This window comes from Thunnus albacares, chromosome 19, assembly GCF_914725855.1.
Source record: "Thunnus albacares chromosome 19, fThuAlb1.1, whole genome shotgun sequence".
NCBI lineage: Eukaryota > Metazoa > Chordata > Actinopteri > Scombriformes > Scombridae > Thunnus > Thunnus albacares.
Genome location: NC_058124.1, coordinates 18,840,860 through 18,866,294, shown reverse-complemented (window position 1 = coordinate 18,866,294; position 25,435 = coordinate 18,840,860). Strand labels below are relative to the sequence as shown.

The 25,435-nt window shown below is 42.3% G+C and overlaps 1 protein-coding gene across 7 annotated transcripts in view; it reads right to left on the bottom strand.

The window, feature by feature from the left end:
* rbms3 (RNA binding motif, single stranded interacting protein) overlaps nucleotides 1–25,435 on the bottom strand; it is a 299,179-nt gene that overhangs the window by 56,111 nt on the left and 217,633 nt on the right. For all 7 annotated transcript variants that reach the window (XM_044336701.1, XM_044336707.1, XM_044336702.1 and 4 more), the window contains 2 exons: nucleotides 16,867–17,024; nucleotides 11,799–11,878 (listed from right to left, as the gene is read on the bottom strand). In XM_044336701.1, coding sequence (XP_044192636.1) covers nucleotides 11,799–11,878; nucleotides 16,867–17,024 — 238 coding nt within the window. The remainder of the gene's footprint in view (nucleotides 1–11,798; nucleotides 11,879–16,866; nucleotides 17,025–25,435) is intronic.

Below are 25,435 nucleotides of genomic sequence, written 5' to 3'. Positions count from 1 at the left end.
GTCTTTTGCATATTTTTGACTATCGTATATATTTTACATGACTGTGACCATTTTATAACTTGATAATATTGATTTCCATTAATTTCACTAAGGTATAAAAATGAACTTGCTATCAGCTTTATTTTTGTCAGTCATAGTATTACTACACTGTAATGCATTTGCAAGTATTGACTGTTTTGACAATCCTCTCTGTTATCATGTTCAAGGACACTTTGGCATCAAAAAAGACCTTTTATGCAGCAACGGCCGTGTCTGCTAATTTGACATTTTCCAACATGATAGCTTGTGAATACAATCTGCTCTTCGGCAGCTAATACAAATAATTAACCTTGCAACATTGCAATGAAACTGGCAATATAAGGCTTTGATCACTGATGCTCGTTTTGTATAAAACATTATCTCAAACAGATGTATTTGATGAATGTGTAGTAAAAAAAATACAAATTTTGTCTCTACTATAGTGCAAGCAAAAACTGTTGAAATTGACTCTTGAATGTTTGATTCTGATTAGCTGCCTTACAGGGTTTGGTGTTTGTTTGACGGCTTGGAGCAATACTTGTCCAATAACCTCTTTATTGTTATTCAGTATCATTATATTATGCGTTTATTTGGGAGTCTGTATTTAATTGAAGTTTTACAGCACATTAAAATATTTTAGGAGTCCTCAAACCCTTCCTTGTGCCTTCTGTCAGATGAAACTAAACAAACAAAATATTCCAGTTCAACAGGGAAGCCGTACTACAGTAACAGCACTTACTACTGTGTAGCAAGCAAGACATGCAAGCATGTATCTTTAGGTGCCTCTCTGCTGATAGTGTGGGCTACCTGATTTTTTTTTTTTTTTTTTATTCCCATGGTGGTGTGTATTGTTAGAGTGGCAGTTGTTGGACTCTCTGAGGCCTTTAAGCTCTCTGTTTTCCTCCTATTACTTGTGCCCGGTGGGGGGACAGACAGTTGTAGCGAGATGCGGTGCAGCGCAGCAGGGGTGGTCCCTAGATACCACGGATTCATACTTTCCACCTGACGCACAGGATAGAGAGAACAGAGAGCTGGCAATTACCAGACTTCCCTCTATATATACTCCAATCCTGGCCAGCTCTGCTCTGCTGTACTCCACTCTGAAGGCTGTCTCAGGGCCAAGCTGGAGGTAATGAAAGCAACACACTCCTAATGGACTATTGATGTGTGTGTATTTGTGTGTGTGTGTGTGTGTGTGGATGTATGAGAGGATGATGGAGAAAGAAAGTGAGAGAGGCTCGACGAACAAAGGAAAAGGAAACTGTAGGAAATCATTCTGTTGGCATGCTAGTGTGTTTTCCGTTTGTACACTGTCTGTGTTTTTTGCCATGGTAAAAGAGTGTACATCCATGTCTGTAAGCTACTGTAAATCTTCTATATAAGTTGAGCAAAAGCAGGAGAAATAAACCACAAATGTGATCCAATATCCATGATGTGCTGTACTGCCAGCCAAGAAAAGAGAGACAGACACACACAGAGAGACAGGGCGTTTGAGACATGAGGTCACTCAGAACCAGGTGTGTTTCCATCGCCCTTCATCTCCAAAACCAGCAGACTGCTCTCATATAAATACACATAGAAAAAAACACAAATAGCCTTAGGTGACAAAAAACATTGGCAACTCGGACGCCATCACAGTTAGTTTCACCAAAGGGAAAACGTCCTACTCCCACCAATCGTCCATTGGCAGAGCCTGTAGGTGTGTATGCATTTTTAGTGTCTCTGTGTGTGTCCCCTGCCCTGCTGGCAGGCAGTCGGATGAATGAATGGGCGTCCATTCCTGGAGGTCCGGTGGTGCTACAGAAATAACTCTGCTGACCACAGTGACCTCTGCTTGTTCTCACACAGCCTGCGTCCTGTTCTAATGGAGGCTCGCGCTCTATTTTGGGGGCAGCAGCTAGATTTATCTCACTGCCCTCTGTGTCCCGGGACAGTGACAGTGACGTGGCCGGGTGTAACTGATGCCTGCCTTTTTTTTTTTTTTTTCCTGCTTCCCTGACGCAAGCACACACAGGACACAATCAGTCCTGAGGTCAATTCTGGTCAGTCAGATGACCTGGCTATGCCTCATTACTTTTGTTGACTACCAAATTTAAACTTTACAAGATAATAAAAACAGGCTATAGTGAAAAAAACTGGAGAGCTGCGATCAAAAATCATGTGTTGTGATACTCTAATCTAATGAAAGGTGTGGGTGAGAGAGAGGAGTCAACCAGTGCATCACAGACAGCAAGCCAGCTGAATTGCTTGCATACCACAGAGACCTCGGAGCATGATTATCCTCCTCAGCAAACTTAATCTTCATTCTGGAGGATGGGCAGGCTGGCCGAAAGGCTATGAGCTCAGTGACCTACTGTATCTGCTGAGAGGCTGAATATTATTCTTTGCAAAAGAAATGCATTGCCTCAGGTCCTGCATTAGATTAAGTTGACTGATGGCTATAACCTGGAATCTGCGGATCCGTGAAGATAACGTGCACATCGCAAGACTTCATTTCCAAGAGTGGTGGAGAGAGCAGTTAGATCTAGTAAGAGCTCCACCCAAAATCTAGAGGATTTTGCCCATGACTGTAAAGTCAGCAGCCTTATTCCTGACCTTGCCTGACTGTAAGTCACAAGAGAATAAGAAATACTCCGACATCCAGTAACTACTGTGTCCCCAAAGTGGTTTCACTGGGTAGTGCTGGTTGCTGGCACGTACAGAAACAGAACATAATATACTCGGCAATAGATGAATGTACTTACTGTATATGATGAATTTTTAGCAGACCCTTGTCCCTCTCAATTTTAGTGAATTATGAAATAATACATTTGCATTCTGTGCTGTATTTGAAATCACAACTCTGCACTTCACCTCAACTGGAGACTCATATCGGGCCTCACAGAAGAGGACGACTCTTATCTGCCCTAGAACATTTAAAAACAATTCAATTTGCAATGAAGCAAAATGTGAAAAAAAATGCATTCTTAATAACTGGGTGCATTACAAATTCATAGACATTTTACATTCAAGAGCATTCTTTCACCAAGCCCAGGATTCATTTCTGACCCAACCTTGTTGTTGTTTCACTTCAAAGTATAAAATATTTAACAGCCGACAAGTAAAAAACTTTATTACTGTCAACTATCCACACCGTGAGTATATCCATGGAATAAAAGAAAGGCAAACGCATCAATGAAACAGACTGAACACATGTCAAACAAAGAAGAGAGGAAAATGTTCTTCATAAATAAACGCAGCCTCAGGTGCTTATTTTGCTTGCACTTACATTGTGTGCACTCAGCTACATCCAGAAACATAGACGAGCGTTAGGGAGGGATGAGCAGGAATGTGTGTGTGATGCGTAGAATAGCGAGTGAGAGAGGAGGGGAGGACACAAGTGAGGGATGAAAGACAGTGGCGGCAGGGAAGATAAGAGAGGGGGGGGACAGATGAGAGTCAGAGTATAAAAGTAAGGACAACAAAAAAAAGAGCAAGGAGAGATGTGAGAAGGGTGAGAGGGAGAAAGGTAGAAGGGGGATCAACATGGTCGACAGCTGGGCCGGGGTCGTGGGGGTCAAGCTCACGAAGCGGCTGCGCAGTCAATGTCATCCTTTCATCTCATCTGCTGCAGATGCAGCAACCTAAACTTTACTCAAATTTAACCTTCCAAAAGCACGGGGTTGATCCAACTTTCACTCCTCTCTCTTCTGCTTCCCTATGTCGCCCATCACTTTCTTCCCCTCGCTGCCCTTTTCCATCTGTTCTCTTTCATCTCCCTCTCTTATTCCTGTCACATTTCCTCAGCTCTTAATCTATTTCTTTCCATCGCACTCCTGCTATACTTCTCTCTATTACTCTCCCTCGTTATGTATCTTTTTCTCATGGTAACTCTCCTCCATTCTGTCTCGCTCCACATTAGATGTGGTTGAGTGGAGAGCAAAGTCAATCGTTCCTGCCTAAACCCTTACAGGAGCCAGAGCTGCTCTTCTCTGCCTAAACAAACTTTGAAGCCAATCAAAGGGCTTATATTATTTTCTGTGGATGGGGACTGCAGCAGGTGAATACTTTATATTTCAGTGACAGATCCACTCAAAGCGGCTTCTCTCTCCTCCTCTCTCTGCTAACCCTTGGCTTCGCTCATGATTGATACAGTTCAGTGGCAAAACAAACAAAGCGTGACAAATCCAGATTATTGTCTGTGGGCGAGATAAGGTTATAATGAGAAAGTGCATCGGGGGAAATTGATCCTTTTTCAGGAAGCTGTCTGATTTACTGTGGATGCCAATAATAACTTCCTGTGTGTCCTGACTCTAATGGGAGGCGGGTGAAGTCAGGGGTGGGAGGGTGGAAGGTTCATACTAAGAGGACAGATTTCATTACGATGCAATATCCTGAGAATTGCATTTGAAAGGGAGGTTTGGTGGCTAATTATTATCTGTGGCAGTGTATATTGAAAAGCTGTCTTATTGTCGCTGAGGATCACAAACAGAGACAGAAATATGGCTAGTTTACTCTGGTTGACAGTCAGTCTCTGCAAGATGAGCAGCAGTAAATGAATTATCAATACATAATGGATTTGACCTTTTGTTTCTGTCAAAAAAGTAGAAGGAAAATATTAGATATAAACAATTCACAGATCATCACCCACACATGACACACAGATGCATCATGGGAAAAAAAAGTGCCTCGGTGTACTTGGAGAGGCAGCCATGTCTGAGACACACTGACAGCCAAGCCACCAACCTACTTGGCTGCGCGTTAAATCTACATGCCATAGGGAAGAGAAATGGGCCTGCCGACAGGCCAGTTATTAGCCAGGGGAATGTGGGAGGGATTGCAGAAATTAACATGGATTACTCAAGTATGACTGACAGTTTCAGAAGGGCTTTTTGTGACTTACCAAGTGATTTGGGACTTGCCTTAATTCAGCAAGGGACGTTTTAATACTGTGGGCTGTCTCTGCTATCTTGGCACCGTTGCCTTGGTGAGGATGCCAACAGGGAGGGAATCTTTTTCTGCAACGGCTCCCCCACCAGCAGTGGCACAGGCCTTGTGTTCTGCAAATAATGACGGGATGTGTCGTTGGGCCAGCACTTGGGGTTCAGGACTGTCTTTTGGTCTATGCTGTGTTATGTTTAAAGAGGGGCTTGCCAAAGAGTGGCCCCCATGAACTCTGTCTGGCACTAGCCTGACAGCTGCGGTGGTTCCATCAGAGCCTGGGAGTCATCTGGATCAGAAAACCAGGAATTGGATCTGGATTTTCCAAACGCGTTCATGTTCATATGAGGAGTGCTTTGCATGAGAAAAGATCTGATGTTTCCCACAAGTCCCCATGAAGAACATGGCTTTTACTATGGGCCTAACTCAAAGTTTTTTACACTATACATTCCCCTCTTTGACCAATGCAGTTTGAGGACCGGTTCAGAGCCAGTGCCTCATCTCGAACCAGTTCTTCACGTTTCGACAGCCAAAGAACCGGCTCTCGGCCAGGAAAACTGGTCCCAGAGCGGCACCAACGCTTTGCTGGACTTGAACACAGAACCACTTATGTCAGGGACAGGATTATTGAGACCAACCAAAACCAAAACGCATTGCATCTCTTCAGACTGCATGACGGTGGAGATTTTGAACCAGGCTAGAAGATGTTAATCACTTTTAATCAAGTTTTAATATTTTTCAGGCAAGAAAGTAACCATTTAGATTCCCAATATTTGTCCAGTTTATCTAAATAACGACTGTTTGGAAATTTGCTGCAATGTTTTTAGAGATGTGAGGAGCTGCTGGCCAGGTGAGACTGTCTGTCAGTCGTGTGATACAGTGATGTGACCACGTCATGTCTTATACTTCAGTGTGAACAGTCTGCTGGTAATGGCAAACTTAATTGTTCATTTAGTAGGCAGTATGTAGTCCGTACTGATTGAGTATGTAGTTGGCAGTACTTTAGTATGCGATTTCAAACACATCCAAACTGTAAAGCTGTGATGTAGTCCGCCATTGTTGTTGTGCTTGAAGTTCTTCTTTTTTCCGTTTAATGGCAGGTGGCGACCAGCATTAAGGTGCATTACTGCCACCTACTATGTTGGAGTGTGAAGCGCTTGAAGTTGGCGTTAAAGTTGCTAGGAAACCGGAGGTGTGTACAGTTATGTAACAACTTGGCTCTCTAGCCTGTGGAAAAGCAAGCTGGTCCTTGGAAGTTCACTAGTTGAACCAAATGTGAACCAGCACCGGCAGAGCCCAGGACCAGAACTAGGTTTGAGTTGGTGGAATGGGGGTAATAGTGTGCTTTGGAACTGAAAGACAGAGTGTGAGTGAGGACAGACAGAGACAGTCACTGCGGTTTGAAAAGAAATTGTGAAAACAGATAATGTTAGAGAGAGAAATGCCAGAGTGCTGTGAAAAAAAGAAGCAGGAAAGCTTGTACATATTGCATGTTTCCGTTTGGTTCCATCTCCCAGGGCCACTGTGGCTGCTTCCTGATGTGGTTTTCATTATTTATCCAGCATCTATTGGACAATATTGGAGCTGGCTATCAGCTCTGCTGCCATATTGGCAGCAGGACAACGGAGTGAGCAACAACAACGGAAGTGAAAAGGAAGAAGCTGCAGTGTTACACTGTACTGCACATTCAGTCTGGTCTGAATCTCTGTTTGCACAGTTAGACATCCATGACAGTGCTAGATTCATCAAAGTCTGGTGCAGTCATTTGGCAACCGGTATCTAGTCCTTCTGAAAACACACCTCCTTGTTTATTTAGCTGTTTGTTTGACTGTTGACAATGAAAATAAGTTGAATCACACAAAGAGCATGAATTTGACTGAGCAGCACAGCACATACAGTGTATCAAATGTTATCAATTTCCTTTCTGCAAACGCCGACACACAATATAGGATGTACATGAGATTACTCACATGCCAAAACCAAACAATGGCTAATGTATCTCCGGTTCGAATTACATTTACCATAGGGTGTCATTTCTAAGCTGTTTAATGCATTGTAGGACGAAGGGCTTTAATCAGGGAGGCTCAGTGGAGCCAGCGGATTAAATCACTTTTTATCTGCGCTTCCTTTGACTTTCCCAGTGCTCAGGGTTGCAGTGTAAATCATAATGCGTCCCTGTGGGCTCACTGGGCTCACTTCAGTATAGTTTATTGCTGTAGTCACATTTCATAAATTCCATTTATTTCATGTATTGAGTAAATCCACATCCACTGAAAAACAAAGATAACTCTTTATTCTTACCTAAACTATGAAGTTGTTCATTCTTCAGAAAGGAGGTTATTGTGTCTACATGAGTGTATAAGTCCATCTGTCTATCTGTGTGTGCAGCCTAAGTGCATCTTTGTGTCACAATGTATATATATATAAATACTGTATATCCGTATGTGAAAACACATGCATGCATCTTATATATATTCATGTATGTATCTATGTAAGAGTTCGTATCTGTGTGCGAGTGTATGCACGCTCACGGCCGACAACAGCGACAGGGAGAGCGGCTGCCGCATTGCACAGAATAGCTAAACAGCTGTAGTGCTCCATCAGGGCTATCGATCATGTCCCTCTCTCTGAATCACAATCAGACGTGGGCAGAGCAGAGTGGCTGGAGCAGGCCTGGCTTGTTGGACGACTGCTACGCACCTCTCATATCAACCAGGCCTCACCAAACAAACCTGACATGGATGGCTGATTAGATGCATCTATATGCGAGCATGGTAGTACTTGTTTCTGTAGAACTTGGAACACATGGACTAGTTTTAAATTGTAGTTGCTGGTAAGCACCTTTTTCGTTGTTGCATTTAATTGCTTACAAAAAAATATAACAGTGCATCTCATATTTACTGCACTTATTACTTATGTTACAGTCATAAAAGATGTTCAATCAATATAAGTCTTGATATTGTACATGTTGTATATGTCAACTCTGAATTATAACATAAATCAAAAGTGCATTACACCATATATTTTACCTAAATAACACATGTAACCACTAGAAAATTACATATGATTCCATTAAAAACTAAACATTAAGAATACGGAAGTCATTTAAATATCATTAGCCACCATCTGCTATCATCTCATACCACTGTATATCAACTCAACATCTCATGTAATCACAAGGAAGTTAGAAGTTATTACTGTACATTAAAATTTAAACAGGAAGTGTATGGAAACAATCTATGTTTCCATTAGCTGCCTTCTGTTAGCATCTCCATGATCCTCCTCTCTGCAACCTCCCTCCTGTGCCCTTGCGTTATCTGCAACTCAATGTTAGCTTCCTGCCAATATGGTGACTTCCTGTCCGTTTATTTTCCCATGGTCAGTTGAATTTAACAGATGACCTGGCACCTGACATCTAGATATTTACTTCCTGGTATGGGACAGCAAGGTTACAACTCAATATCCTTTTGTATTACCACTGGACACACCTGAGTAGAGGGGGGCAGCTATAACTAGACCCACCCCCCATCATTCACACACACACACACACATACACACACACACACACGGAAATCTCTTGACAGAGTGTGATTGAGTGGCTAAACTAGAAATGCAGAGGCTTGTCAGATTTGGGCTAGAGAGGACTGGTGAACAAGCTTGGTACACTGAGAAGAGTGTGTACATGTGTATGTGCATGCGTGCATGTTTAGAGTGTTGTTGTGCATGTGTGTAGGCCTGTGTGTGCTACTACAGCTACTTTGTGTGTGTTTGTGGGCAATGTTTCAAACGCTAAATGGTGGAAAAAAGGGATCTCATTAGCATTATATGGATGTTGACATTCCATTCAGGTCAAAGTTAGTGGTGCATGACTATATTTGTGCTTATGTGGTTTGTGTGTGTGTGTGTGTGTATGTGTCAAGGCTCACACAGAGTAGTAGTCATGGCTGTCACACAAGCATATCCATGCATGTGCGCACACACACACACATGCTCCTGCTGTGCTGTGTGTGGCAGGGCCCCCCCCCCCGGGGGGTGCCGCTGAGCTGTCAAAGCAGGATGGATGAAGAAGCTGCCCTGCATAGCAAGGGGCTCTGGGGAAATACCACCAACATGACACACACACACTGACACAGACACAGTCAGGACACAAATACAGTATGTATGTGCTCCGGTTTTAAAATGCATAAATTTAAAAATGGACACGTGAATCAGAACACACAGAAACAGATGTAAAGAACATATAACTTGCATATACACACAAAAACAGACATCTATAAGGGGATGTTGGCTGCCTCTGTGAGAAACAGAAACAGCCCTGAGGTCCTCCTCAGAGGAACATCTGAGTTTGATAACAGAGGAATGTCCAGAGATCTCCATTTAGCAGACAGCAAGTCAGCATGGACAGTGTCAGAGAAGGAAAAAAAACACACTTCCTCAATCCCTATCCTCCTCTATGAACTAAAAACTAGAGGAAAACTATCAAAGGAATGGCAGAATAAGCCTTTATCTATTAGTATTCAAGAATACAACTATCATCAGAGGGACAGCATTTCAGAATCTGAGGCATATCAATTACTGTAGACTTAAAGGATAACTCTTTTTTTAATTCTTATTTGGGTCTTACACTTTTTGAATGTAATTTTGGATATTATTATCAGAAATACTAACATTGTACTCACCAAGTTAAAATCTGAGATATGATAATGCAAAAAAAGACGTCAGACAAGGCAAGGAACATGAATAGTCAAATGATCAGGTAGGATTAAACAAACCCCTTCATGGTTCAGCTTTGACCAACTCTACTTGCTATGCAGCACTTGCCTGTGAACACAGTTTTCCTCTGCAATGAGGGATTTTATTGACTATTCTGATGTGCTCACTTTTGGTTTTACTTGGTTTAGATCATCTTGAATATAAATACTCAATAGGTGGATGGAAAATTTAATAGCAACCTGACCTGGACCACTTTTGAGTGTCACATCGCTATCACCTCATCTGTCATCATTCATCCTAACTAGTCGACACAAGACGCAAGGTTGTTTCCAGATTCCAGCAGAATAATTGTAAAATCAAACATTTCCACAATGAATACAGTGAAGAACTCATACTTACTACATACAGACTCAAATGAATTAAATGAAAATTTATACCAGTGTCTCCAGTACAGAGTTTTTGGACTGAAATATCATCATGCATTAAGTGGACCTCTAAGACTTGTATTTCAGTACCTCTGATCAAGATAGACTGTTGGCTTGCTTACAAGCTGTCAGATAGCCTTACTGCTTGGGTTTCTTTCCCTGTCAGGCTTTGCTGCAGCAATGTCAGGTTCCCACATCTCAGCAATATTTTATTTTATTATTACAACTGATAGACATGACTGCAAAATCTACGAAAATAAGACTCAAGTTGTAGTAAATCATAATCATTCATTAAATTCATTATGGTGTGCACTACCTCAACTCACAAATGACAACAACACAATGAATAATAATTTCTTTTGCAACTGGTACTCTTGTGTGTACATTCAGGTATGCAGCAAGGGAAAAGGGAGATTTCATGGACCTTTCAGGAGGGAACACAGTAGCACCAGACCAGAGCAGATCTTGTAAACTTAACCATTCTTAATTCCACAGAAGGATTTCCTAGATCAAGGCAGTAAATCTCCATGCTTGGCACAAGCCTGGACAATCCATTAACAATTATAAACCCTGAGCGGCTGGGAGATAGACCCTTAAAGGGGAAGGTCAGCCTGATATTACAGCTTTAAAGGTTTCCTATTACGGCTCAACTTCAATATAACCACTCACCTTGCCTTTAATGGCCGCTGGCTATGCAGTGGCTGAACATATATGGAGATTCTAAATCCAGTCTCTCTGAGATATTACTGAATAGTGGAGAGCGATTTATGGGCCTCTTTCTGTGCCGCTGGTTGGAGGTATGAGAATTGTTAATAAAATTGCCACAGGGTGAAGGAGATCTCCTCGGTATCACCCTGTCTGGCCCGCACGTCCTGCTGGGACGCACAGGAGGCTTTGAGCGCCGCAGCACCTGGCCCCAAAACTGCTTAGACAGCACTTTTTTTCCTCTTCATACTAGCCTTTCCCTCTGACTCTTTCTTTCATAGCTCTACTCTCCCTCTACCTTGCTTCTCTTTTTGCTGCTGCCTCTTGTCACACTTACTCCCTTAGAGACGTGCACTGTTTCCAACCTTTCCAGTGCTTTGTCTTTTTGTTTTAAACTTGTGGGACAGTAATGATGACTTTGGACACTGAATAAAAGACAACTTTCTGTGCTAACACACAATAAGATACAATCTTGTCTCTTAATCTGTCTCCATTTGGTGACATTCTTTCTTTCCCTGCCAGTTCTCTCCTTGGCCAGCTTCTTCCAGTGTTTTGGGTGACTGCAGACAAGACAGATAGGAAGGAGAGAGGACACGGCAACAGAGAGCACGAGCAGGAGAGGAAAGAGGGGCGAGTGCAAGCTCTTAAGTAGATTGCAAAGAACAGCACAGAGGCATGAGTGTGAATATTAAGAGGGCTTTCTCCTGCCTGAGAAGTTCCAGCCTGCAGCAGCAGCACCACCAGGGAGGGAGAGAGATGGTGACAGAGAAGGAGAGGGAGAGAGGAAGAGACCTATAGAACCGTCAGCTATTCAGCCATAGCCAAGACAGCTAGCTTCAGGTGTCAGAAACAACAGCATATACAATCTATCAAGCTGTCCTGCAGATCTGAGATGAGAAATTACCATAATTGAATTAGAAAGGAGGGTTTCTCATTGCAAAGGTGATGATTTTCCAAGAAAGAAAGGAAAGAGATGGGTGATGTGAGAGTAATGTAAAGCAAGGGAGGGAGACTCACCTGGAATTCCTGGCGGGGTTTTCAGGTATTTTCCATTGAAATGCTGTATCACTACTTCACACTTCTCTGTGGACTCCATCCTGTAACAAAAAGTGATACAAAAGGGTTATTTTAGGAAATGTTTAATATCCAGTTTTAGCGAAGGCTGAAATTGACCATTGTAGTCTCTAACAAATCCATTCTCACAAATAAAAGTACTTAGTAGGTCTTTAAAAGTATAATTATTGCAAATAAAGCAGACCATAAAGAAGAACACTGGCAGCCTCTACACCGATTTCCACAAAACGCGAGATATACTGAATTTCTTCATGGCATCTAGACCATGGTACCATTTATAAGCAAAATGTATTCTACGGTAAACTGCAACCCTAGAGATGCAGTCATTTTCTCTCTTTTCTTTCTTTTTCTTTTTTTTTTCTATCATGCACTGGAATACTTCACACTAGTTAACTAGAAGGGTGCACTCAGTGGAGTGCAGATCTCTGCCAGGTGTGTAAGTTTTCTTATATAGATATATATATTTGTATTTTCTATAGATGTCAGTTTTTGAGCCATGACAAAGGCCGAAATATGGCCTGCAACAGACTAGGTAAGCCTTGTTTTTAGCTTAGCCGATTGCCAGAAATGCCTTTTGCTATGTCCTAATGCATATCATAAAATGGCAGAGACTGCTGAAAAGATGAAAGTCTAAGTGTCTGTCGGACTATCTGCTGGGGAAAGTCATTGTCTGTAGTTGATAGTGAAATTAAGGGTTTGCTGGGAAAGTAGTTGTTATGCAGCTTCTTCTCAAAAATACAAAGGATAGAAAGACAGAGATAACAGGCAAAAAGGGATGTAGGAAAAAAGGAGATGAGAAGGTAGGAAAAGGTAAAAATGGCATGCTTATGGATAGTATCATAATTGATTTCTAGAGTGGGAGAGAGAGAGGATACAGAAAGCTTTTGAAATTTTGACCTGTTCCCCCTTTCCCGTCTGCTGGATCAATCGTCTACAGGCGGACTGACCAGCAGAGGGGCTCTGATCTCTCACATCAGAAGCACACAGACACTAATGCAATTACACACATTACATCAAAACACATACATACTGTATATCAAACATATATAAAATGTACTGTATGTTGGCAGGCATCTTTTGGACATATTTGTAGAAACACCGTCTAAGCTTCAAGCTTCAAGCATCTGAGTCAGCAGCACTTGACTGACATCCGGAAGCCGGCGTTGCTAGAAGACATGTGACTCTCTCTGTGGTGCACTACAGAAGCCCTATAGCCTATGGATGTTGATAAAAGATGTATTTTCTCCTTTTCTATTAGCAAGTTCATATTCCATTTGGAAAGTGAAAGCTAGCAAGCTGAGTTAACTGGCTTTCTGAGTGGTAGCTTTCTACCATTACCACTGATTCCTGGCTGTTACTTTAACACCAGCTGGGTCATCGGCAGCTCCTGGACACTGAGTGTGATTTTGCCCACGTTATATAAAGGAAGAGGGTCTTGCTAACATTTGCCGTCACTCTTTAATAGGTCCAGATGTGGTGATGGCAACTCACAGCAACATGTAGACCTTAGCACTCTGGTATAGCCTGTGATTCACAACAGGGAGTAAGGATGAGTCATGGAGTAACATAAGGAGCGCTCAGATGAAAGATGGGACTAAGTAGAGGCTAACAATAAGCAATATTATAAAGGTATTTTTAGTGCCCACCCACACAGATTTTGCACCAATAAAATTACAGTTAATTTCAATTTGACTTTAAAAAACTTTTAATGAATTTGTAGAAGAGTGACCACAATTTGACATTTGGTAATCTACATCAGTCAAGGACAATGATTTTTCTTTCCCTATGGAGATTTCTATTTATCCAAGAGTTCAATTGTTTTAAGTTACAATAACATGTCACAAAACATACGCTTTACATTAATTTGCACATAATGTTACTATGCAAATTCTTCACGTATACGCACAAAGGACTCTTATTAAAATGAGACTTGAGTTTTTAAATGCAAGCTTGAGTGATGCCTTCATGGTAATACGCTTTTGCAATGTGCAAAATTCATTGCTTTCCAGATATGCATGCTTTATTCGCTCTCACCTCCAAGAATACTCATATCATGCTGTCAGCCTCTCACTTCTCTGTCTTCTGTCTCTCATCCCTCTCCAATCTCTACCTCCATCCTTCTTTTTTTTTTTTTTTTTTTTTACCATAGCTTCTTTATCGCTCTCTCCATCCCATCCATCTTACTCCCAGCCCATCTGCACCTCTTCTTTTTGACGTCTCTCTCATTCCTCCCCGTCTTTCAACCTTGGTTATTTCCTCCATCTTTCACCGTTACCCTCGCTCTCTCTCGCCCCATCTCTCTCACTTTCCTTGCCCTCCTTTCCTTCCGTCTCTGTCCATCCTTTTGTTTCTCCGCTCTGCCCTATCCACATCACCACGTCTTTCTCTCTCTACCTCTCTTTTTAGAATATGTAATCTTTCACACTTCCCTGTGTCATTCATCTCTTGCTGACCCTGTATCCATCCGCTCTCCCTCTCTCTTTTAACCAGTCTTCGTCAGCTGATCACTAATCATGACAACTGGCCTTAACATCTCACTATCACTAAGCAACTAACTAAAATCCAGATCAGTAAAACACAGTTATTTCATTTACAACCCCCCTTAATTTTGTAAAGATAATCATTAAATGCTCCTAATCCTCATTCACACACATCACTGCGCTTCCACACAGTTACATCAACATGCCAATAACCTGTTCTTTAATGCTCTCACTTTACGAAGAGGCTCAGTGACACAGAGAGGATCTGCATGAAGCACAGCTAACCTCTTCTTTCTCTTTTTCCTCTCATGCCTAACAAGCCAGTGCACACTCCACTAAGTACTTGTGAAATAATGATTTATGATTTTGTGTATTGCATTGTTAAAACAAAAGCTGTTTTGATATTATTTGTCGGGATGTGTTTGTTGTCCGTCTTAAAGGGGCTTCAGAATCAGACCGAATCCATCAAGCTTCTCCAGAGTTTTAAGTGATAATCTGGCAGAAGTGTTGATGCTTAGCTTCTCTTCCTATTCCCTAATGCTTTTTATCCATCCTCCACACAATCCCTCTGGCTACTCCTTGTTTGCCTCCTCCTCATCACCGTCTCTCCTTCGCTTTTCCCAGCAGTAGAGCAGGTAGGTAGACAAAAAAGCAGGTGGAGAGACAAGAAGTAAATAAGGCAGACAGCCTGTTAGGCAGTCATTGGGAAACAAACCGGTTAGCCAGACTGTCTGACGGTCAGTCAGGTTGTTGGGGTAGCCAGTCAGTCAGTGAGCAAACCAGGTAGGCATTGAGGCAGGCTGGCTTTTCTCTCTGTGCTGCTGGTTAATGGCATCAGGTGCTGCTGTCTGCAATGATTAGTGCTGGGGCTGGAGTAATGGGCTCTGATAACAGTAATGGATCGGCCCACAAACACTTAGCTCAGTTTACTCTCTCTAATGCCCCTCATGGCCCAACCCTTAGCAGCTGTCTGTCTGTCTGTGTGTTGACACAGCTAACAGGAGGTCCACAATTTATAAAATACATTGCTTTCTCTTTTTCCTTTGTCCAGGCCTCTTTCTGGCTTTTTTCTCTCACCTTTAGTTGTCAATTACCACCACCTTCCTTTATTTCTTGATCTAGACATAAACAATCACACCCTTTGTACCTCTCTCATATTTTCTGTTTTCTCCTTATCTATCTGAAATTATGCCCGTTCACTTCTCACATTTTCTCCCACACTCACTCGTTTCACTTTCTATTCCTCAATCCTTCTCCGTCACATAGTGCCCGGCCACGCCTCCTCATCACCTTCTCTTTCTCTTTATAATAACCTCTATGATAAGTTCTTTTTACCTGGCCACTGTTTCACACTCCCGTCCCTCTCTCTCCTGCCATCCCACTCTCCCTTTCCATCATGTCTCTTCCTCCTCCCACTGAGGGCTGCTTGAACAGGTGGCTTGTGGAAGGTTGTTGCTGTGCTCTGCTTGCTGGTCTGCAGGAGGCTGCCTACCTGTCTGTGTGTGTACGTGTGAGAGTCTGCTGTCGAATGTTTGTGTTGGTATATGTGCGCGCATGCATGTGTGTTTATGCGCAGGTGTGTAGGCGTGTGTGGAGGCTTGCATGTGCATATGTTCATGTTTGTGCACAAGTGCCTGTGTGTGTGTGTGTGTTTGCGCCTGTCTGTCCTGCTGTAACCCTCGGTAATAGAGCAGGGAATAGGAGACGAGTTCAGCCAGAGCAGGTGATTAAGAAAAATCCCTGCAAGATGGCGGTACTGCCGTCAGTGGCCTCCTCTGGGTAAACAAGGGAGGGATGTGTGGAGAGGAATGAGAGCCTGGTGGCTGCTGCCGAGGACAAGGACAGAGCGGTTTATGACTTTGGGGGATTAACAAGCTGAAGTGGAAACTTTTCTAAGTAGAAAAAGAAATAAACTGTTCAGTGATGAGCCTGGTGGTGGAAATACAGCAGCCCTGACTATGCTGTAAGGGTGTAATTGCTGGTGCCCATGAATGCACGGACACAAGTATAAACTAACAGGCATGTGCGTACACACTGATGCACCGGCACTGCCAGACGCACAGCCAGACAGGCTTGGAATAGAAACAAATCACCTTTTAAAGTTTCCACTGCCTGGAGGGGAGGATTCATCTGACAAGTGTCTTTCTAGAGTTCAGGCACACACTTATAAGCCTGTGTCTTTATATATGTAGACAAATGCATGCTAACGATCGTGTGTTTGTTGTTCAGTGTATGCATGTGTCTGCACAGATAAGAGGGGTCACAATCCATTTACAAATTATTCTTGGTTATTGTTTGAGCTTTCTTGAAGTACCAGTCGGGAGGGTACACATAAATTGGGTAAACTAAACCACAACAAATATGTACAGTAAGTATAGAATTAATATTTGACCCTGGTATAGTGTACGCAGACATGTACTGCACATCTATTACTTAAAAAGTCAATTACAGTGCTTAGTAGCAGCAGGGCAATATGTTGAGAAGGGAGACTGATGCCTCCATATCATATTAGTATCATTATTAAAGTATACCTGGCGAAGCCGACTCCTCTGCTGACCCCGTTGGCATCCCTCAGTATCCTCGTGGAGATGACGTGACCCAGGGGCTTCAGCATGTTCTCCAGCTCCTGCTCATCCATTGACACCGGCAGGTTGGAGATGTACAGGTTGGTAGGGTCCTGCTCCTGTTGCTGCAGGGCCAGAGGGTAGAATAGCAGGGAGGATAGCGGGTGCAGAGAGAGGATGAAGGGAAGGGAGAAGAGGAGAAGACAAGATGGTATAAGAAATAATGTATCACCATCAATTTTAGGAGCTGTGAAATATGCATCAGCTCTGTGTAGTGAGCCATCACGTAACATGTAGCAATGCTGTCAACAATGCAACCAAACTCTTTCTGAACTCGCATTGCGCTCGGTTATATTGACATACTTATACATCCATCTGCTTATGCAATATGGATACATCAACAGTTCATGGTGCGCCTAGCTGTATGTGTGTGAAAGGGTGAGTATGTAGGCTAGATTATGGATTTGTATGACGCCACACAAGTCTGTATTAACGTATAGTATTCACAATAGTTTTCATGGAGTCTTCTGGTTGTTTTTTTTAACTTCAGTGTTAAGTTTAAAGATCTAAAGAGAGCGAGAGAGGGAAGCTGTGTAGTGTGTATTGTACAACAGTATATTCATTGTAGTGCCCAGGGGCTGCTGCTAGCGAGGTGAAGCTGCACAGCTGGTTGTGGGTTGAGCCTGAGGTAGCAGAGGGCCTGCTGAGCTCTACAGTAGAACAGCTGGACACAGCAGCCCAGCCCTATCAGTCAATAAGTCACTGAACCAGGCATCCACATGTGTGTCCCCCAGCTATCCATCCATCTATGCTTCAAGTCAGTCAGTCAGTCTCTAAATTTAGCATGAAACTATATTATATCATCATTATCTCTAATTATATCTTTATGATGCTGTATGCATTTGACGCATATTCTCCTCTAACATATCAAATTACATCAAATCCATCCTTCCACTCAGGTAGTCAGCCAGAGACTGATCTGCTACCAGTTTTCATTCATCACATCTACTTCATATCGAACATCCATGCCTTGTAGTAGGAATAAAGTTAACCATGTTCATCATCCTAGTTTGGCGTGTTATCATGATAACATTTACTAATTAGCACTAAACACAAACTACAGTTGAGGCTGTACCAATGGGCAAATTAAAAAATTTTTCCCTGATGATGGCTCTAGATGAAAAATGGACAGGTCACCACAATGATTACAATTTATCCTGAGACGGATAAACGGACGGACAACACTGTCATCCCTAAAGCCACGGCACTAGCATAGCTGAAAATGAAAACCTTTTAACAATAATGGATCTTGTGCAGCCATTGTGAGCTGTACTTTAAATGTACATATTGATGGCGAATAATCAAAAAGTAAATTTCCTTCTCATCCTCAGTAAAAATAATAACAGCCTCTCATCAGCCGATTGAAAGCTATCAGGTTGGCAGTAAAACCTTTGAATAGGAGGCTACATTTTAAACCAAGTCAGATCAATAATATGAGCGTGGGTCTTTGAAAGAAGCATTGCCAAGTAGAAGGGCAATAATCTCTGTGATGGTTTAAGGTCTATCATCTAATAAGGTAGGCTGCTGAATATACCCTGAATGAGAATGGCAATTTAGCAAGACAATCATCTATAAAAATTTATGGAATGATATGAATGCTAAAGGAAAATGTTAGTTCCATTAGTTCAAGAATGTCTTAGTTGAATCAGCTAAGTCTAGTCTAATAAACCTTAAGAACTGGCAACAAGACAAGAGAAGGGAAGCAAGGCCAAATAGGGGATGAGCTTCTGACTGACTTTCATCCAATGAAAATAAAGACATAAACGGCACATAACTACAGCATAGTGGAATATGTTTCTCTTTCCTGTACCACCATGACTGTTTATATGCAGACTTGTAAACCTGTAACCAGCTGTGCTTTACATTTAATTCAGGAAAGTCTTACTCCTTACAGTCTGACTGAAATTTCAGAGATCTATTTCACACGCATAAGCAATACTGTAAAAAGCAACTTCAATACGAGAAGTCTGTCTTCTTCTCAGTGGGGGGTTGTGGAGATACTTCAGTTGCAGCGTGCATGTAAACACCATTTTTGAGACTCTTTACAGGCTCTATGCTTCTCCACAGGAAACTCTGTCTCACTCTGTCTTCTTTTGCTTTCTGTTGATGGTGGAGGAAGAGGTTAAGGAGGAGGAGAGGAAGTGCCTCCACCAGCGTCCTGCCTCCATCTCTCCATCTGTCAGAGGAGAAGACTGGTCCCTCCCCTGATTAATTAGCCGTCTTATCTGACGGGACATGTTTGATCTCATTAAAGCCTTTGGGAGAAAACGGCGCCGAACGTGAAAGCAGGAAAACCGCAGCTCTTTCCCCTTTAACCAGGAACTCAATTACCCAACTTTAGGACAAACTAAACGCCTCCTTTTTCTGCAGGTTTATCACATTTATGTGAGTGAGAAATAGCTTGCAAGAGTTTGTATAACACAGGATTTGGTAGTGAATGAGGCTTAATTAAATCTGCCCGTAAAAATCTACTGTACACGTGTCACTCTCTTGCTAAGTCCCTTTGGTGTGTGTAGCCTTGCAGCTGTGCTTTCCTTTGAGTAGCCTATCATTGGTTATGTGAGGCGATGTTTTTCAGGATTATGTCAAATAGGCTTCGTATTCCAATGCAGACAGGAGGTCTGGATCAAAGAATTAACTAACTGACTCACTCACTGGGCTAAGCCAATGATATGAGAGTTTATGTGTGTGTGTGTGTGTGTGTGTGTGTGTGATTTTGAATGAAAGTACTCTCGCCTATAAGCATGTGACAGTACATGCGGTGAAAGAGTGCAACAGAACGTGTAGCAGTAATTTGTGTGCATGGGCTAATAGTAGAGGGCTCCGTTTGCAGGGGGATTATCACAGGGAGGCCTCGTCTACGCACGGCCGCCTCGCTAAGTTTTCTCTTTGATGACGTTCCGCACCACAAAGCCCTAAATACCCAGATGAGAAGGTTACGGGGAGGAGTGGAAATGGGAGCATTTTGACGGGAGGTGAGATGGGCTGGCCCATTCCACAAGGAGATTTAATTTCCTTTAATGTCAGCCTTCGCGTACGCTCTGCTGTCAGGCTATGAATGAAACGGTAATTGAGGTGTGCGTGCGTGTGTGCACCTGTGTATGTATCGTATCTCAGAGTAATTATGCGTGTACGTCTGTTCCATCAAATATATATATAAAGCTGTGTCTGTATCATTTCCTTCCTTCCAGAAGCGTAAGCATCCGTGTTTCTGGTGTGTGTGATGGCAGTTGTGTCTGTCCCCTCGCCATTGACCAGTGTTGTAGAAGGTTAATGGAAAGGCTCCAGGCTGCGCTGGGCCTTTGATGAGTATAATTCCTTCACCTTGCCACCAGGAGGACAGGAAGAATCCAACTGTGTGTGTGATGGGGGGGGGGGCGGCCGATGTGTCATTTCCTGCTGACGGATAGCCCCCTTGCTGGAGCTGACAGCCCTGTAGCGGTTATTTCATTTCAACACCCTGCTCTGTTTACCTCACTGTAATTTCTGAGAACATTACCATGCCACAGGGGAGGGGGGATATTATTAGAGAGGGGGAAAAAAGGAAGGCAAGGATCTGGGTTATGCAAAAAAACAAAGGCAAGGGAAAATAGGAGTTATAGATCTCTGTGCAAAAGGTGAAAGAGTGAAAAGGTAAGAAAGAGAAAGCTGAAGAGATGATGGCAGCTGACATGACAGGCAGATATAACACATTAAAGGAAGCCCTTGTTGCCTTTTGACAATGCTTGAGGGAAAACGTCAGCCGTTAGAAGTCTCACGTTCTGCCTATGGGGCTCTTAGGGCTGTATCCATTTAACTGATAAAAGTTAGACAGATAGATATGTGTCTTGACTTGGGGCACTGCATCTAACGCTATGTTGATGCTCGGAAATGCCCTCACTCTCTTGCCAACACTCATTCTTTTCTGTTACTACAGTACAGTATATCCCCTGGATTCCTTCACCCCATTCTGTCTTTTTTTCCCCTCCTCATACCACTGACCTCTCCATAGCCTCCCCTTCTCCTTCTTTTTGTCGACACTTTTCATTTCATACACACTTCAACCTTACTTTTCTCTGTCAATCCATTCCTGCTCGTCCTTCCTTCCCCTCGCTATTGCCATCTCCTCCGACCTTCATCCTTGCTCCTTCCTCCCTTCCTCTCCTTCTCTATCCATTCAGCTTGCTCAAGAGATTAGAGTTGTATGTGTAATTGGCTCTACAGGGCTTCTTGGGAGCTCCCTTAAGCACCGGTACACACTCTACGAGGCTGTGCGTGGATGTGTATGTGGTTGCCAATCCGTGGCAGAACACCGCACTCTTCACTTCCCTCAGGTATGCCACTCTGGCCTGGTGTGTGACTAACCAGCAGCCTGGAGGAGCACAATTAAAGCCAAAGACAATGGGGTTCTGTGTTGTCTGGTTGGAGCAAACTGCAAGGAAGCAGTAGTTGCTGTGTTGCTGCTGCTGCAAGGATGTGTTGCTGACAAGTTTGCAGATGCCAGAGGGACCTGTTCTCTTGTACATAAATTGAGGATGTGCACTCAGATCTTGCAGTGGGAACCTGAATCTGTGGAATGCATCCCAAAGATGAGCAGGGGGGATGTGGGATCTGGATGCTTGAGAGGGGAGAAGCATATGAGCACATCAACTCACTTCAAAAGCTTGAGTTTAATTTGTGAGGAGCCAGAGAATTCGGAGACACAAAGGTAGCACTACAAAGGAGCTATCATTCTGTCAGACGGCTAGTCAGCTGGTCAGACAACAGCAGGGGAAGTCAGCTGGGCAGCTTACTGCCCTTTGATGAGTGCTTCCCAACATTTTCTGTTTCTACTGATCAGCGGATGGCAGGATCATTCTACTTTTCCCTTTGTAGAGGCTGTTGTCAAACACTTCCTCAACACTCTGCCATTCTGTCTGTTATCAAGCCCCGCTATGACACTAAAACTTCAAATCCCATCCACATCCAAGATTTTACAACATGGTGTGTACTCAATACGTCTCTGTCCACTGCAACCATTTAGAGCAGCTTCACAACACTGTTAGCAGAGTCAAGCTGCAGGAAACTTGAAACTATAAGTGTACAGAAGGTTTCAAGGTCAGGGTCAGACTCTGATGTGAGAATAATATTTGGTAAATTGCTGTCCATTAAACAAACAGCAGCTAATGCAAACATAATATAAATTGACTAAGATTTATCTATCTTGCATTAGTACAGGAGCATTTCAAAGGGTTCAAAGTGTCTTTTCAACAATGACGACATACATTCATCAAAGTCAGATTCTACAGACAGGCTTGAATGCTCTATATCTGATAAACATGCTTATGAACACACAGAGGTGTACAAACTCACATTATAATCCAACATATACACAAATGTCTCCAACCTAGACGCTCTCAATCACAGAACAGCATGTTACAGAGCAGAAGAAAGAAAGCGAGAACGCAAGCTGGTAATGCGTGAGGTCCTTCTGCTGCTCACTAGGGGGCTGACAAAATTCACATTCCTGATTCATACCGTCTGTTTGAAACAAAGGGCCATGAGACAGAGGATCTGTGCCATCACCCAGGGCGGCCATTTTCAATCCAATTACCATATTACGTTTGGACAAACAGCCTAAAACACCTGTCATTTAAACATGGCTTTTAATAGTGCAGTGATAAACGGGTATCGGCAGGGGTTTGAGATAAAGAATGCAATAGATAACATCTTTCCCCTAATTCTTTAATGTGAACCACCTCAGTGGTTGCTATAATTATTTTTGCATGTAAACTTTCAGGTTTGAGAGTGAGTTGGGAGGAAGCTCTAGTTACAATTTAAGCAAATTTTTGAAGTTTTGGCAAATTATAATGCGAGTTACTGCATGTTTCTATCAGCTACCTTTATGTGGATATATTCAAGAAGACATGACAAGGTTACATATGTGATGACCAATTATTCAGATACATTGTGGCATTTAATTGAGAATTTCTGGCATTTATATTGGTGGATGTAAACTAGGGATGCACCAATCCAACGTTTTCTCTCCTGATACCAATTCCAATATTGCAACTCGAGGTATCTGCCAGTGCTTTTTTAGTGATCCGATGTGAGTGCTCTCTTTTTGCCAAATTTGAAATCTGTATACTTCTGTATGGAACTCACTTAACACCTCAGTTGGCAGGTTGCTATCACTGAATGAATGTAACTGATAGCAGAAACTAACAGAAAGTAATTTTAGAATGACATTGACAAAGAAACTATACTTAGTGTGGCTTTGGTCATGTCATGGCCAATACTCAATCTGCTTAATAAGGTCAGTCTGATCAGGAATATCAGACTGGTGCATTTCTAACGGAGACATACCTTATTGTATAGTTGTCACTATGATACATGACACAATTAGAATTTTACAGACAAGAATCTTTTGTACTCTGCACATACTGCTCTTGGGCAAAACGGTCTATTTTACCGATAACTTACATATCAAGAAATGATTACCTCCCCTCTTCCCCTTTTTCTGGTGTATTGACATACTATTGAGACAACAGAGGTCAGAATTCTCTTCTGATCTGTGGTCATTCTCATTAAAAGCTGCCACACTGCTCAGTCCTTTCATTTATTCACATTGAGGATGTTCATATGATTGACTAGTCTTAGTAGTTGCAAGAAGATCCTCCACTCATCTGTTACAGTGTGAATAGCACTCAACAACAGATGGTGGCTTAGAAAATGCCCATTAATTAACCTTTCGGTATCATTTTTACACCAAAAAGTAACTCAAAGTTTGTCAATGGCAAAAAGTTATTTTAAAAAGAGTTTCCCCCCCCCCCCCAAAAGATAAACAAGATAAAAACAGCTGAATATGAAGCTTAAGAGCAAAAGATTAGAGGTTCACCTTGCTCACGCAGTGTTCCATTTGGCTGGAATACAATGTTACCTGATTAAATAAAAATTGTACAAATTACCATACGTTGCTGCAGAGCACAGCTTAATACATCACATTATTCAGCTACAGAATTCTTCCCATGAGTGCAATGCAAGCCAATGACAACTAAGTGTGTCCTAGCAGCCCAGAGGCACTGAGGTGTTTAGTTTGGTTTTAAGATCTACACTCATTCACTCACATAATTACACACATCCTGCACAGCACCGCACCTCATACGTGCACAAACTCACACACAGACGCATAACATGTGACTCTACACACACACACAAACACTCACACGTTGTCAATCTTTGTCGTAATATTGCTTAAGGAAAATGAGTTTCTAGCTACTCTATATTATTCTGAGATGATAGATGCTGTGTAAGGAGCAAAAATGGGTGATACATTATTGAGCCTGTGAGTATGCTAACACAGCGGTGGGCTTTGTTTTACTCTCTCTCTCTCAGCTGGTCCTCCACTCCGCTGGCATTGCTGGTAAAATATTCATCCAGCACAAGGCACAGTGAGTGCTATGTCACAAAACTGGTTTTAGTATGTTCTTAACTGGGCTGTTGCATACAAATTTAAGCAAAAACGCAGGGAGAGTCCTATACTGTGCAGAAAACACTGCACTGTCAAATTCTTGATAGAGTCTTTGATAGTATGCCATCTAAACAAATATATAGTTACTACCATCATAAAGAAGATGAAGTGTGATTTTAATGGCTCCAAAGGGAAACGTTGACATAATTCTATATTTTTCTTATTGTCAATAAATCCCATGGAAAGAGACAAAAACAACATCGGTCTCTCAGTACTTCCCAATCCTGTCAGTGGCATTTAGCCCCAATCCCATTCATACATATTGATGATTTAAATCTTGGGTCACAAGCATCTAGCTTTAAAAAATCATAACATCAGCTTATGACAACAGGGCACTGTAATTTCTAACAAGTGTCACTCAAGTAGGAGTAAATAGTGTATCTATTGTGAACTGATACACAGTTGGTGCTCTAATTAGTATTTATGACATGGATGGTGTATGTGGGATTGTAGGGTGCTAACCACAGTGCCTGAGTTTATCGTAATAAACGAACGTGTCACCCATTGCAACGACATGGCTCAATATTGTCTTACTCAATACTGATTTTAACAGTTTTTAGACTCAGTGGAGGTCTATGACACAGAGGAACAGCTATTTTAAGCTTTGGCTTCATAAGCAACATTTAGTTAGCTTATCCTTTCACATTTCCGAGCATCCAGAAAGTGTCCTCTAACATATTAGGTGTCATTTTCTCTCTTTTGCAGATGTGTGAGAAAGAGATCACACCTTTACTTTGCAAAACAGACATAACACCACTAAATTATGTCTGCCATCAATGTCATGGCTCATACATTTTGATGCCGGGTTAATGTGAATTTAAATGGGTCGATATGCGCTTCACCCGCTTAATCACGACCCCCTGATTTGATTTTGTATCTCCCTCGGTGAGCTACTATTCCAGAGATTAAAATTTCATGTGGAGCTCATATCAAAAATCCATTATTAACATGGAAGACGGGCACACCGGCCTTGCCCCTGTGCTCCAG